Genomic DNA, 15,717 nt, shown 5'->3' with positions numbered 1-15,717 from the left:
CCTTAGTCATAGACCTGACCACCCTCGATTTGGATTTCCTGACCATTCTTCTAGTGATTCATCCCCGGAACCTGAAAATATGCCTCCCCGTCATCAACCTGTAGTTGAGGAATTTCCCACCTTCCTTCTTCAGTCGGGGCAGACTTTGAGTAGGAGGGATGGTTCTTGGGTAGACATAGACCATTACTTCGTTCAGACCCGGGAGAACAGTCCTCCCCATAACTACTACTTTAAGGATCTGTCTGCTGCTTATAGGCCCATAGGGAAGGAACACTGTGACGGGGCCTGGATGGATCAACTATTTTACAACGCCCCGGGGACCGGCTATGTTCCTGCTCCCCGTCATCCTGACCTTGGCACATATATATTCGAACAGATAGTTGACCTAGTTAAGGCGGTGTTCCATTTCGGGGAGGGGATGGAGTGGAGGTGGCCTGAGCCTCACGAGAGGGTTTACTATCATCATGTGGGGGGTTGGGTAGCTATTCCACTAGAGCACCTTCGTAGTATGAGGCCCAACCTCCATCAGTTTACCAAGTCTCTTAGTCGTGATACCTACGGGATCCCCTTTACCCAGCTTGCCCTGAACTCTGTTAAGTGGATATCCTGGTTTATTGCTTGTTGCCACGTGAAGGGTTATTTGCCCACCTTCAAACTTTTTCACTATCTTTTCAAAATTAAGAAGTCCACCCGTTTGCCCTTGTATGAGTTCACCTTTAATCTAGATGGTTGTGGGTTCCCCGCTGATGCCCAGAATTCTCCTGTTTTATGTTGAATTCGCTCCGGGGTTGGCACCGGGAGTTCATCTTCGTCCGGGGTGGGGACCTGGAGTTTATGCCAGTGTACAAAAATGCTCTTAAAAATAACAGGTTCCCAACCAAGCGGCTCGAGGGAGCTGCCCTGGCGAAGATGTACGACTTTGTCGTGGCTCTGGGGGCTCAGTGGACTCAGGACACCTTTTTAGATAACCAAGCATTCTTCAATGTCGGATGTAAATGGTCAATTATATGTGGCTCTTTATTGTGTCTTTTCCTCATATATATTTGTGCACTTTCGGCTTTTAAGTTCTAAATCGTTATTTCATTGTGCAGGTCTTCCGTTGCTCAAGCCCTTTCATTACGAGATGTCGAAGCAATTCTAGGACTTGGCTGGCAGGTTTAAGAAAATTGGAGGTGTTGTGTAACTTGACTCTGGAAATAAGAAAGCTGATGGTGTGGCAAGTGGCTCGCAGGCCCGAAAAACAGGTTCTTCCGGGAATAGTGTGAGACAGGCTGTCCCGTAATGGTCTGCTCCTGTTGTTGTTAAGCGTGAGGAGATTGAAGTTCTGGAGCTGGAGGAAGAAGAAGTTGGTGCATTGAACCCCCGTAAGAAGAAGGCTGCTAAGGATGTTGCTGGCGGATCTGAGACCCCGCAGCGAAGGAGGGTGACAAACCCGACTCCAACAGAGGAGGAGATCCAGAAGCTCGTAGAGAAGGAGGCCCTAAAGAACCTCCTGGCCCGGTTGACTCTTGATGATCGCATGAGTGATATGAGGTTTACGCTAAGGAGGATATTGGTACCTTCTTGGTTCATCTTGTCCGGGATATCTCAGAGGTTTGTGTATTTTGCTGTTTGTGCATTTCTTTTTCTGCCTTATATTTTTGTTGAGCTTTTTTGCTTTTCTGCTTTCAGGCTAACGCCAGGATCAACGGTTTCTATACCAACATCCACAACTATCGGATGAGGGTGGCTAAGGCAAAGACCGCCATGAAGGTTTTGGCCGAGGAGAAGGATAGGTTTGTGAAGTATCGAGATGCTAAGGAGAGAGAGTCTCGATAGCACAAAGAGGCCCTTGCGGAGGAGGTGAAGGCCCAAGAGGCTGTTGAGAAGGTTGTTGGATCCCTCTGGGTGGAGGTGAAGAATTTACAGAAAGAGCTTGTTGTCAGGCCTCGGGAGGAGGAAGTTCTCACAGCCTTCCGGGGTACTCCTACTTACTACGAAGAGTTGAACAACAAAATATTCGAGAATGTTAACTTATGCTGGGATATCGCTTCTACTTATCTCGCTGAGAAGCCTGATGGTAACCTGGAGGGCTTTGTTGAGCTGTACCTCGAGGAAGAGCTTCGTCGCGAGAATGTCCAGGCGGCTAGAGAGGGCACCTCCAGGGCACAGCCAGCTCCTGCTCCCGAGAACTGACTGATGAAGATCTAGGCTTCGCGCCTTGTAATTTCCTTTCAAATTTGTTTATGTTCAAAACTTAGCCCTTGTGGCTTTTAGACTCGTTTGTTTTTAATTTCCTGCGTAGTGACTTTGGTTTGGATTTGGTCTAGGGCTGGTTAGCTCTGGATAAGTATGTAAATATATTTCCCTTTCCTTGCATTTGTTTTCAATTTCTTTACTAAGTGTATGTTTATTTCAGAAGTTACACATGGTTTGTGTATTCGTCCCCGGGATGGGGTTAAAACTTTTGACTGAATAAAAATTTTCTAATACACATGGTTTGTGTATTTGTCCCCGAGATGGGGTTAAAGCCTTTAACTGAATAAAACTTTTTTAAGTATACATGGTTTGTGTATTTTTCCCCGGGATGGGGTTAAAACTTTTAACTGAATAAAAATTTTCTAAGTACACATGGTTTGTCTATTTGTCCCTGGGATGGGGTTAAAACTTTTAACTGAATAAATTTTTTTAAGTACACATGGTTTGTGTATTTGTCCCCAGGATGGGGTTAAAACTTTTAACTGAATAAAAATTTTCTAAGTACACATGGTTTGTGTATTTGTTCCCGGGATGGGGTTAAAGCCTTTAACTGAATAAAAAATTTCTAAGTACACATGGTTTGTGTATTTGTCCCCGGGATGGAGTTAAAACTTTTAACTGAATAAAAATTTTCTAAGCACACATGGTTTGTGTATTTGCCCTCGGGATGGGGTTAAAACTTTTAACTGAATAAAAATTTTCTAAGTACACATTGTTTGTGTATTTGTCTCCGGATGGGGTTAAAACTTTTAACTGAATAAAAAATTTCTAAGTACACTTGGTTTGTGTATTTATCCCCGGGATGGGGTTAAAGCCTTTATCTGAATAAAAAAAATTAAGTACACATGGTTTATGTATTTTTCCCCGGGATGGGATTAAAACTTTTAACTGAATAATTTTTTTTAAGTACACATGATTTGTGTATTTGTCCCCTGGATGGGTTTAAAACTTTTAACTAAATAAAAGTTTTCTAAGTACACATGGTTTGTGTATTTGTCCTCGAGATGGGGTTAAAGCCTTTGACTGAATAAAAATTTTCAAAGTACATATGATTTGTGTATTTGTCCCCGTGATAGGGTTAAAACTTTTAACTGAATAAAAATTTTCTAAGTACACTTGGTTTGTGTATTTGTCCCCGGGATAGGGTTAAAGCCTTTAACTGAATAAAATTTTCTAAGTACACATGGTTTGTGTATTTATCCCTGGGATGGGGTTAAAACTTTTAACTGGATAAATTTTTTTCAAGTACACATGGTTTGTGTATTTGTCCCCGGGATGGGTTTAAAACTTTTAACTGAATAAAATTTTTTTTAAGTACACATGGTTTGTGTATTTGTCCCCGGAATGGGGTTAAAGCCTTTAACTGAATAAAAATTTTCTAAGTACACATGGTTTATGTATTTGTCCCCGGGATGGGGTTAAAACTGTTAACTGAATAAAAAATTTCTAAGTACACATGGTTTGTGTATCTGTCCCCGGGATGGGGTAAAACTTTTAACTGAATAAAATTTTCTAAGTACACTTGGTTTGTGTATTTGTCCCCGGGATGGGGTTAAAACTTTTAACTGAATAAAAATTTTCTAAGTACACATGGTTTGTGTATTTGTCCCTGGGATGGAGTTAAAGCCTTTAACTGAATAAAAAATTTCTAAGTACATATGGTTTGTGTATTTGTCCCGGGATGGGGTTAAAACTTTTAACTGAATAAAAATTTTCTAAGTACACATGGTTTGTGTATTTTACCCCCGGATGGGGTTAAAGCTTTTAATTGAATAAAAATTTTGTGCATGTGGGTGTGCGAACGATAATTGTAATGTAACCATAATAGAAGCATCATTTTAGTTTGAACAAGCGCGGCACATTTCATTGCGAAATAGGTATCGAGTGTCGATTACATCCTATATGGGGAAAATACAGGTTTATGTTTCTTGTTGTTCAACAAAAACTATATATAGCCATGCACACCTTTCTACTGATATAATTCTCGGAGACGAGCTCTATGCCAGGTGTTCGGGACCTCGGTTCCGCTGAGGTAGTTTAACTTGTAGGTTCTCGGACGGAGCACCTTTTTGACCTTGTAGGGCCCTTCCCAGTTGGGCTGTAGTTTTCCTTGGTTGGTCGGGTCTAAAGTCTCGGTGTGCCGGAGTACTAGATCGCCCATTTTATATTCCCCGATCTTAGCTTTCTTTACGGAATAGAGCTTTGTCTTTTTCTTGTAGCTTTCCGTCTTATCCACGGCCCGATATCTTACTTTATCCAAGAGCTCCAGGTTGGTTTTAAGGCCTTCAATATTTGAGACTTCATGAAAATTGATAACCCTATGGGAGGGGGATCTGGTTTTAATTGGTATACGGGCTTCGGTGCCGTAGGCGAGCTTAAAAGGGGTTTCCCCGGTTCCCGTCCTGGGGGTGGTCCCGTAGGACCATAGGACTTTTGGGAGTTCTTCTGGCCAAGCTTTCTTGGACTTTTCCAACCTTTTCTCTAGGCCCCGGAGTATGGTCCTGTTGGTTACCTTGACTAGTCCATTCCCTGAGGGTGTGCCCCAGATGCCCTTTTGTGCTTGATTCCGAGTTCTTTCAAGTATGCTTCAAAATCAGATCTAACGAATTATGGGCCATTGTCTGAGACCAAAACCATTGGGATCCCGAACCTCATAACGATGGAATCCATGAATTTAATGCAATCTTGTTGATTGATCATCCTCATCGCTTTAGCTTCTGCCCATTTGGTCATGTAATCAATGGCTACGAGGACGTAGCGGAGGTCTCCTTTCGCTCAGGGAAAAGGGCCCATGATGTCTATACCCCAAACGGCAAACGGGATCGGAGACAATACTGATACTGGTAGGCTCGGGCTTTGCTTGGGGACATTATTGAATTTCTGGCATTGAAGACACTTCTTGACATAGGAAACGAAGTCGGAGTGGATTATAGGCCCGTGGTATCCTTGTCTGATAATTTTGTAGGCCAGAGCTTTGGCCGCCAAGTGATCTTCGCAGATGCCTTCATGGACTACCCAGAGACAGTGATGTGCCTCCACCGGGTCTACACACTTCACAGTGGGTGCTGAGAAAGTTCTTCTGTACAACTGACCATTCTTCAAGAAGAAATGAGCAGCCTTGTGCTTCAGGTATTTGGCTTTGTTCTGGTCTTCTGAGAGCGTTCCGCCTCTTAGGTATGCTATGAAGGGGGTCATCCAGTTATCCGGGCTGTCGATGCATAAGATCTTTGTCCTATCAGTGCTTGGAGTTTGCAACTCTTCGAAGTAGACTGAGGAGTTTAGGTCCGAGGAATTTTGCACAAGTTTTGAGAGCTCGTCAGCTTGGCTGTTTTCTTTCCTGTTTATCTGTAGGATGGTGGCATCCAGGATGGACTCTAGAAGACCTCTAACCGGGGCCTGGTATTGGGCTAGTATTTCATCCTTGGAAATATATTCACCACTTATTTGTCTGACGACTATGTGGGAGTCACTGTGTATGACCATTCTTCTTATCCCGAGGGAATTTGCTAGCCTGAGTCCGGATATCAGGGCTTCATATTCTGCTTGGTTGTTTGTTGCTTTAAAGGAAAAGGTGATCGCCTGCTGGATGGTGAACCCCTCCGGGCTAATCAGGATGAGTCCAGCCCCGGATCTCTCGGCCGTCGATGATCCATCCACGTAGAGCTTCCAGGAGTTTGTGCCTGATTCGGCGTTTTCAGAGGTTGTCCCGTCGGGAACGGGTTGCTGATGCTCCCGGAAGGTGCATTCCATAACAAATTCTTCCAGGGCTTGGGCCTTTATTGCCTTTTATAGTACGAATCTAATGTTAAACTGGCTTAGCTCGATGGCCCAGTTAACCAGTCTTCCAGATGCATTTGGCTTGTGGATGATTTTCCTGAGATGTTGATCCGTGACCACTCTAATTTCCAAGTTTGGGTACCGAGTTTCGGAATATTTGAGGACCTGGCTGATATAGACGGGGTTTTGGATTCCTCCATCCTCCCGAACGAGAGCGGAAGAGACGGCTCTTGGGCTAGCGACGATGTATAGGGACAGTGGTTCTCCGGGATTAGCTTTTGACAACACTGGGGGGTTCATCAAATGCTGCTTGACTTCCTCAAAAAGTGCATTGCACTCTGGGGTCCAATGTACAATTTTCTTATTTCGGACACCTTTCAGCATTTCGAAGAATGGGAGACATCTTTCTGCAACCTTCGGGATAAACCTACGTAGGGCTGCTAGGCATCCTGCCAACTTCTGGATGTCTTTCTGGGTGCTGGGTATCTTTATTTCCATTATGACATTGATTTTCTCCGCGTTCGCCTCGATCCCTCTTTCACTGACTAGGAAACCCAGGAATTTGCCCGAAGGTACTCCAAACGCACATTTCTCCGGATTAACCTGCATCTGGTATTTGTGCAGATTTTTGAAGCACTCCTTGAGATCTTTTACGTGATTGGGGGCTAATATCGACTTAGAGATCATGTCATCAATGTACGACTCCATGTTGCGCCCCAACTGATCCTTGAAGATAGTGTTCATCATTTTCTGGTAGGTGGCCCCAACATTGATGAGCCCGAAGGGCATCATGATAAAAGCGTAGATTTCCCGATGGGTAGTGAAGGATATTTTAGCGATGTCTTCTGGATTCATGCGGACCTGATTATACCCCGAGAAGGAATCCAAAAAACTGAGCATAGTATGACTAAAAGTTGCATCGATCAGCTGATCGATGTTGGGGAGGGGATAAGAATCTTTTGGGCACGCAGCATTAAGGCTTGTGTAATCGACACACATTCTCCATTTCCCGCTCGACTTCTTGACTAAAACCACATTGGCGAGCCAGTCAGGGTACTTGATTTCGCAGATGATATTGGCCTTGAGAAACTTTTCCACTTCTTCGTCTATAGCTTGTTGTCGCTACGGGGCAAAGTTTCTCTGCTTCTGCTTAATTAGCTTCTTTCGCGGATTTACATCCAGACTGTGCATCGCCACACACTGGTCTATCCCGAGCATGTCCTCTGCTGTCCATGAAAACACGTCTGCGTACTCTTTTAGTAGCTGAATGAGTTCTTATTGGAAGAATATTTCTAAGCCTTTTCCAATCTTCAGCTTCCGGGTGGGTCTCCTGGGCTCCAGTTCTATTTGAACAGTTTGTGCAGCAGGTTCCACTTTGGTCTTCTCCTTTATCTCCATGAATTTCTGTATCCGGGCATTGGCATTGGTTACGCCGTACCCCAAATCTTCTATCATGTTGACGTCCAGCTTTGGCCTTTTGCTGAGATGTTCGCAATATTTCTTGTGGCTTTGGCCTTTGGGTAAGGCCATTACCTTCTTCATGTTCTCGTGTTCAGTTTCCGCCATGACCAGAGCCTGCCCATAACATCTCCCGAATACGCCCCGGTGCCCCTTTAGTTCTCCGATGCCTCCCGGGGTGGGAAATTTCAGCTTCAGTTGAATTATTGAAGGGATGGCCTAGAGCTTGGTGATGGTGGGCCTCCCGAGAATCATGTCGTAGGAGGATGCTGCACTTATCACGTAAAATTTAATGACATGAGAGACTTGGTGGGGTACAGTACCAAAGATTACGGGGAGGTATATTACCCCTCGGATCAGAATCAAGTTATTCCCGAATCCATAGAGGGGGTCTTCAAGGCAAGGATCCATAAGAAGGTGTCCCAGTTTCATCCTGTTAAGTGTGTGCTAAAAAACAATGTTAGCTGAGGAGCCGTTATCAACCAAAATTCCTTTTACCTCATTGTCGGAGATGTCGAGAGTCACGACTAGAGCTTAGTTGTGTCCGGGATCGAGGCCTTCATAATCTGCATGAGAGAAATAAATTGGTTCATCTTCGAAGGGTTGGATCATCATGACATTGTTGTCCATATCCGGGCTCCGGGGCGGAGAGGGGGCTCCTCCGAAGATCATTTTGACCACGTGCTTGCCATTGTTAGTGGCTTTTTCTTTGTCACTTAGTCTCCTTTGCAAGTACTAGTTCATGTTACCTTTCTTGATCTGATCTTCAATAAACAATTTGAAGGAGAAGCAGTTTTCGGTTGTATGGCCATGATCCTCGTGGTACACGCAATGTTTATCACGTGCTCTATTCTCAAGGGGGTGCCAGTAATGGCTTTGGCGGGGGGTAATAGAAGGGTTTCCCTTTAACCTCTCTTAAGATTTTCGGCCCGGGGTCTATTGAGCGGCGTCCACTCGGGCTCTGGCTTAGGATCTTTCTTGGGCATTGGATTCCTTTCATTTCTCTGGGGTCTAGAGTAGTTGTCCCAGGGTGGGGTTCCCTGGGACTGCTGGATGAAGTTGGACTATCTATATGTCTTGAATCTTCTCTTTTTTTTTGTGCGAGGAGTGTCCTTCCGGAGACTCATCATCATCCCAGATTCGCCTATTCATCTTAATGAAAGTTAAGAAGTCATTTTCTTTGATAAACTTTGAGGCCAGTGCGTAAGCTGAAGCAAGGCTTTGGGGTTCTCTGTGGATCAAGTCCTTGACATAACCCTTGCATGAAACCAGGTGGAGGCTTTGTCGGAAGATATTAACGGCTTCCTTTTCCTCGAGGTTGGAGAGATGGTTGACTGCTTCTTGAAATCTCTTGATGAACTCGGGTAGTGTTTCTGTGCTTCTTTGTTGAATGGTTTCCAAGTGACACATCTGGAGCTCGTTCATGCGGTTTGCCCGAAATCTCTTTAAAAACATCTCCCAAAAGTCTTTCCAGGAGTCGATGCTTCGGGAGGGAATTCTGTTGAACTACTTTTGTGCCCCTCCCTTTAATGTTGATGCGAAGAAGCGGCACCTGGTGAGGTCGTTGTAATCGTAGATATTAGAGATCTGTTCAAAGTAGTTCAAGTGCTCTTCGGGATCGGCAAGTCCGTCGAAAGAGTCAAATTTGAAGTGTTTAAGGCTGGGCTCCCTGGGGGTGGACTCCAGTTTTCTGATGAAGGCGCCGCTGCCCCGACTTCTATGTCTCCCTCTACCTTCCTTTTGAGGTCCTGAAGTGCCCGGGTCATCTGCTCCTGTTTAGACTCCTTTTCTGACTCGGAGTCTGAGGAGACATGCACCTTGCGTGTCTTTTTCTTTTGTTTCGCCTCTTCCTCTTGGATCCTTTTTTCAATTTTAGCTTTGGCCTTGGCTTCCTCTTCCTTCCGGATACTGTCCCGGAGCGTGGCTCTCTTAATTTCATCTCGGACATCCTCATATGGTTTCTTGGTTTTACCGATTTGGTCCAAGACCAAGCCCCGAGATTCTCCGGAATGCTCCACTTGGTCCCCTGGATGAGTTTTAGGATTCTTATGATTCTTTTCTTTCTATAGGCTCAAAGTTGTCTGGATCTGCTCCAGGGTCATACTTCCCAAGGGTTGGCTGAGGTTTCAGCATATCTATGGGCTTCCTTCTCAATGGTTACCCTCTGGTCTCCGGGCTGGAGCTGAGATGAACCGTGAGTTATGGGGGGGGGCTCTTCTTCTATCTCTTCCATTTCGCCGTCCCTGGGTGGGGCGACTATAGGCAGAACAGTCCCCGAAACCAATGTCTTACTCTTCCTCGTTGCCATTTTTTCTAGGAAAAGAGGAAAGAACAGCACAAGTGCAGTAGTAAGGAATGAAAAATAAAAAAGGTGTGTTGAAAATAAAGTGAGGGTGTTACCCTTGCTTGGGTGCAAGCTTTCTTAGTTCTAGGGACTATATGGCGTGACTGGAAACGACACCACTATCCCGGAGGTTCGCCCCTCCTTTTGGCGCTAATGATAACTCTATTTTCTTCCCGGGTCTTCTCCTCTCTCACGTAATCTCGAGCCCAGTCCACGTGGCAGACGGTGTGTGGTGAAGCTGTTATGTAGGGGGCTCTGCAAAACAAAACCGGAGGGGGGCTGTGTCCCCGCGGCAACTCCGTTGTGAGAATAAGAATGGGATTTCTTAAAGAAGAAGAAGAAGAAGAGGGAAGAAAGAGCTATTAAAAAATATACGTATAGTGGTGTGTGTATAGGTGTGTAGCAGACAATATTTTTTAACCCCCAAAACCCTTTTCTTGGGGCCTTTTGTAGGCCTCGAGATTTAGGGTTTTAGGGGTTTGTACCTCTTCATCCTAGCCCTTGATCAATCTTGTTTGGTGAGTGATTGGATGGCTCAGATGGCCAGTGGGCCCCGACTGTCCTTTTGCCACTCGGGTGTTCTCAGATTCTTTCACATGGACGGCTGGGATGTAGTTGTTCCATTTCTGGTAACATGAGACAGTTGACATTTCTGTCATTTGCCCCGTATTCCGGGGACCACCCTGGTTTGGGCTTGGGGTAAACTCTACTTGGGCTTCTGTATCATTTTGCTTGGGCCTGATTATTTATGGCATATCAGATATAGCACTAGTATTGTCACACATGATTGGAATTATATGTAACACTAGGCCATAGTCCATTAGCTGATTTCTAATCCAAAGCACTTAAGCACAGCAACTTCCAACAGATATGTATTCAGCCTCGGCTGTGGAAGTTGACACATATTATTATTTCTTGCTATACCAGGATACAAGTCTTTTTCCAAGAAGCTGACAGCTTCCACTAGTACTCTTCCTGTCAACCCTGCATCCAGGAAAATTTGCATATGTGTATCCAACATCTTCAAAACCAGTTCCCTTAGGATACCATAGTCCCAAGTTTGTAGTCCCCTTTAAGTATCTAAAAATTCTCTTCACAACCATCAAATGTGATTCTTTTGGAGTGACTTGAAACTTACACACAGACATGTTGCAAACATGATGTCTGGTATACTTGCAGTTAAGTACAACAAAGATCCAATCATTCCTCTATAGCTTGAGATATCTATATTCTTATCCTTTTTGTCTTCATCCAACTTTGTAGCTGTAGACATAGGTGTAGATGCAGGTGAACAATGAACCATACCAAACTTTTTCAATAAATCCTTGATATACTTAGTTTGGCTGATGGAACTTCCATCACTTCTTTGACTAACTTGAAGTCCAAGAAAGTAACTTAATTCCCCCATTATGCTCATTTCATATTCACTCTGCATTAGCTTAGAGAATCTTTGATAAAGTTTTTCATTTTTAGAACCAAAAATGATATCATCCACATAAATCTGAACTAGGATCATATCACCACCATGCAACTTGTAGAAGAGTGTCTTGTCTATTGTTCCTCTAATGAATCCATGTTTGAGTAGAAAATCTGATAATGTGTCATACCAGGCTCTAGGTGCTTGTTTTAGTCCATAGAGAGCCTTAAGCAGCTTGAATACAAAGTTTGGAAATTATGGATCTTCAAAGCCAAGTGGTCGTTGCACATAAACTTCTTCTTCCAACTCACCATTTAGGAAGGAACTTTTGACATCCACTTGATATACCTTAAAATTTGAATGAGCAACAAATGCAAGAAAAATCCTTATTGTTTCAAGTCTTGCAACTGGAGAAAAAGTTTCATCATAGTCAATTCCTTCCTCCTGTGAGTAGCCTTTTGCAACCAACCTTGCCTTATTCCTGGTGCCAATTCCATTTTCATCCATCTTGTTCCTGTACACCCACTTTGTTCCAACTATACTTATGTTCCGTGGTGTAGGAACCAACTCTCAAACTTTGTTTCTTTCAAACTGATTTAGCTCCTCTTGCATAGCAGATATCCAATTAGGATCAAGTAGAGCTTCTTCGGTTTTCTTTGGGTCAATTTGTGAAAGAAAATATGCATGTAGACATTCATTTGCAATTACACTCTTAGTCCACACTCCAGCATTTGGATCACCAATAATGGCTTCTTTAGTGTGACTTCTATCCCACTTTCTAGTGTGAGTTTGTTGACTTGAGTTTTCTGTGTTTTCTTCACAATTGGCATGACTTGCAGAACCTTACTCTCGTTCTCTCCCTGAGTTTGTGCTATCAAATTCAAGTTCATGAGATTAGCTTCCATTCTCATGATTTACTTATTTAGTTGACTCTTCATTTGTTCTGTGATTTGTGTTGACCTTAGCTTCACCATCAAAATCACTATCAATGTTGATATTTTCAAACTTTAGGGCTTCAGCTTCATTTTCATCAAGGAATTCCAAGCTTGGGCATTTGTCATCAAAAATAACATTTGTGCTTTCAATAATTTTCTTTTGTTCAGTCACATAAACTTTATATGTAACATCCGAGATATCGCGTGTAATTATTAATAAATAATTTTTATATCATTATTATGTGATTTTTGGTAAATTATCTAATGATTGGTGCGGATATGTGGATGCTTATATGTGATAAAGTATAAGTATGTTAATTTTATTATGACTAGAATAAAATATAGTTAATTACAGTATTTTTCTGGTAATTTTTGGACTGTTATATGATTTTATATTGATTTATGAATTTATTAATTATTTTCTGAATAATTATAAAATTATTTTATAAAGCCGGGAATCGTCCGACTTCAACCGTTTTTACATTTTTACAAGCTGAAACTCCTCCGAAAACTCCTTCCTAACCTAATCTGGTAATTCTGGACATTTTCCGTGTTTTGACTTTTTCGATCCAGATTACGGTTTGACCCGTGCGCGGCCTGGCGCAAGATTTTCGATACGATAATTATTTCGGTGAATCAACAAACCCCGTATTCTTCAAAGACAGGATATTATTACGTTATTCTCATATATAGTATTTTATAAAAAGCCCGGTTGGGATAATTATCCAAAACTGATATTAAATCAGATCGTTATTGCAGTTACTTAGCGGCTAAGTAACTAATTTAACGATCTAAAACAATCCAGAACGAACCAATATTCCCTAAATATAAATAGCATATTTTTTTATTTCATTTTATTCGTTTATTCATTTACAACTAGTAAAAATATAGTAATTACAGAGAAAAACCCTAAAAATGATACGTTCTTGTGAATCAAACGTATGAACGAAGGCGTTATCGAACTTCGATTGGGGCGTGCATGATATCAAAACGAAGCTCTCGAAATCTTCTTTCTGAATCAACCATTTGTTTTTGCCCAGAAATCAAGGTATTGTTCTAATTTAATTATTTAAATTCGAATTAATTATGGATTAAAATATGAATTTTTGTTCTTGATGTTTTTGATAAGATTTGATGGCATAATCATGTAGATAATATTTTTCTGGTCAATTTTGTATATTATATGTCAAAAACTGTGTCAATAACATGTCCAAATTGATGTTTGATTATCGAAATAATAAAATTAGGGTTTATATACTTTGAATGTTCTTAATTGATTTTAGGAACTTTTGATTTACTAAATCTGGGTTGAAATCACCCGCACCATCATGTAGATCGCGTAAAAATGAATTGATTCGTAAATTCGATTATATTGTTTGATTCCTGAATCGATCTCGTCGGGAAATGGGTTGAACCGGCGGCGTATTTTTTCCGATCGATTTACTGGTTGGTTGAACAAGATATGAGCATGAATGAATTCCTGGCAATATACTCTACAATTCTGCACCTTTTCGTGTTGTTCTGGGCAGGATTGGGCGTCGCCGGAAATCCGACCAGCAACCGGCGACGGGAAACTTACAGAATAGCCACTGTACTTTTCCCAAAATTACAGTTTAGTCCCTCATGTTTTAAAATTTTATAAAAAAAAAGGATTGCTGTTTACTCTATTTTTAAAAACGATTTTTGTATTATTTTAAATATCAGAAATTTTTTTATTTAATTATTTTAAATTCAGAAAATTATTATAATTATTTATTTATCCAAAAATTAATCGAAATTATTTTATTAATTAATTTTAATTAGTTTTTAATCATTTTAATTGATCAATTAATTTATATTTAATTGATTAATTAATTTAATTAATTATTAATTAATTTTAATTGATTTAATAATTACATTTAATTATTTAAAATTGATTTAAAAATTCTGAAAAATAGTTTCGAGCTTTAAAATATTATTTAAAATTATTTTCAAGGCTCGATAATTATTATAAAATTATTCTAAAGTCAGATTCAGGTGTTCGAACCCTAATATTTAATTATAAAATGATTCAGAGTCCCGTTTTAATTCCGAAAAATGTTCACAAATTCGTAATAAATACCTGGAAAATCATTTTGACCCCGAATCTTCGTTGAAAAATTATTTTGATCGGATATCTTGTGTGCTATGTGCTACGTGCTAACTGATTGATGTGTTATATGCCTGTGTGGTTATGGTTTGACTGGTTTAGTCATACCTTTTAATCCGTAAATCGGATTTGGGTGAAACGAAGGGTAGATAAAAGCTTATGACGTCTATGTGACGATTAGAATAATATGAGTATGAATAATTGATAGATACTTGTGATGCCTAGCAGAGTCAGCGAGGCATAGAAAAGGAAATCAGTGATCCATAAATAGAATCAAAGCGTAGAAAAAGAAGGAAAGTGATTGATAAGTAGAAGCAGGGCATAGAAAGAGAAGAAAAGCATAGAAAGAGAAGAAAAGTGGTTGATGAATAAAACTCTTAGATGAGTACAAGTAAAGTGGAAATCGTCGATGATAAGGCAAGTACTTCTGGATCTTTTTCAAGATATATTGCAAATATTTTTGAACTGTTTCATAATATGTCGCTATTATTCAAAATAACTCCTGTTTTATACTGCAAGCACTTTAAACGATTTAACCTTGAACCCTGATTCTTATTGATCTTGAGCCATAAGCCTTATTCTTCATAAACCATTGATTGTTGAATTCCCATATACGAGTCATACACATACGATACTACTCCACAAACACATATCTACCACATACTGATGCTGATATTGAGTTTCTTAACATATCAACCCTTATTCCTTGTTTAACAGAAGACCAATTCTTGGAATCCTTGAACCCTTGGTCTTCTACTTTCTGATTCTTTCCTTGATTGAAAGCCAATCTTTTTGAATTCCTTGTTATACCTACATGGTATTGTGAATTACCCTATGCTTCAAGATAAATGTTGTTTATGATTCAGCTTATAGATTACATTGGTTATCATTTTGAATTATTTTAGAATTGGATGGTTTTACAAATGTGGACCAGATTCGTGGTCGGGCCAGATTCGTGGTCATAGTAGGCCAATGCGTGCCTTGGATCCAGTGTATAGAGCAAAGCTGGGAGCCTTGCTCAGGGTTAGTGCGTGACTGATCAGCAGCCTAACCTTGGTTTTTAAAATAAAAAGTAAATATCCAATTCTAATCATTGCTTACTCAGAAACTTGATTCTTCTGAATCATTTCAATTGGTGATTGTTTAACCTCAACTGCTGTTATTATTACTTGTTGAGCTAGTAAGCTCACTCTTGCAAAATTTTCATGTTTTCAACAGTTGGAAAGGAAATTGTTGGTAACGAGGATTCCATGTCTAGTGTGCGAGCTAGGATTTCCGTTTAAGTTGGATCGAGCTAGCAAGAGCCTTACATTATAGAAGAGTTGTGTAGGATTGTAAGTATGATATCATAGCCATTGTAAGTTGAATTAGCTGGGATTTTGTATGATGTAATGAAAGTTAAGATTATGGCTTGTTCTCA

General features: G+C 41.0%; 1 protein-coding gene across 1 annotated transcript; it reads right to left on the bottom strand.

Moving 5' to 3' along the window:
* Positions 1-5,013: 5,013 nt before the first annotated feature.
* LOC141702474 (uncharacterized) lies at positions 5,014-5,721 on the bottom strand. Its single transcript, XM_074506136.1, has one exon. The coding sequence runs from the start codon at positions 5,719-5,721 to the stop codon at positions 5,014-5,016; it is 708 nt and encodes a 235-aa protein (XP_074362237.1).
* Positions 5,722-15,717: the final 9,996 nt, after the last annotated feature.

The sequence above is a fragment of the Apium graveolens genome, unplaced genomic scaffold (assembly GCF_009905375.1).
Source record: "Apium graveolens cultivar Ventura unplaced genomic scaffold, ASM990537v1 ctg5194, whole genome shotgun sequence".
Classification (NCBI taxonomy): Eukaryota; Viridiplantae; Streptophyta; class Magnoliopsida; order Apiales; family Apiaceae; genus Apium; species Apium graveolens.
This window is presented reverse-complemented; position numbering and strand designations above follow the sequence as displayed.

What these genes read in the sequence shown, in the direction of transcription:
- LOC141702474 (XM_074506136.1), bottom strand. Translation starts at nt 5,721, where the DNA reads ATGGTCATACACAGTGACTCCCACATAGTCGTCAGACAAATAAGTGGT.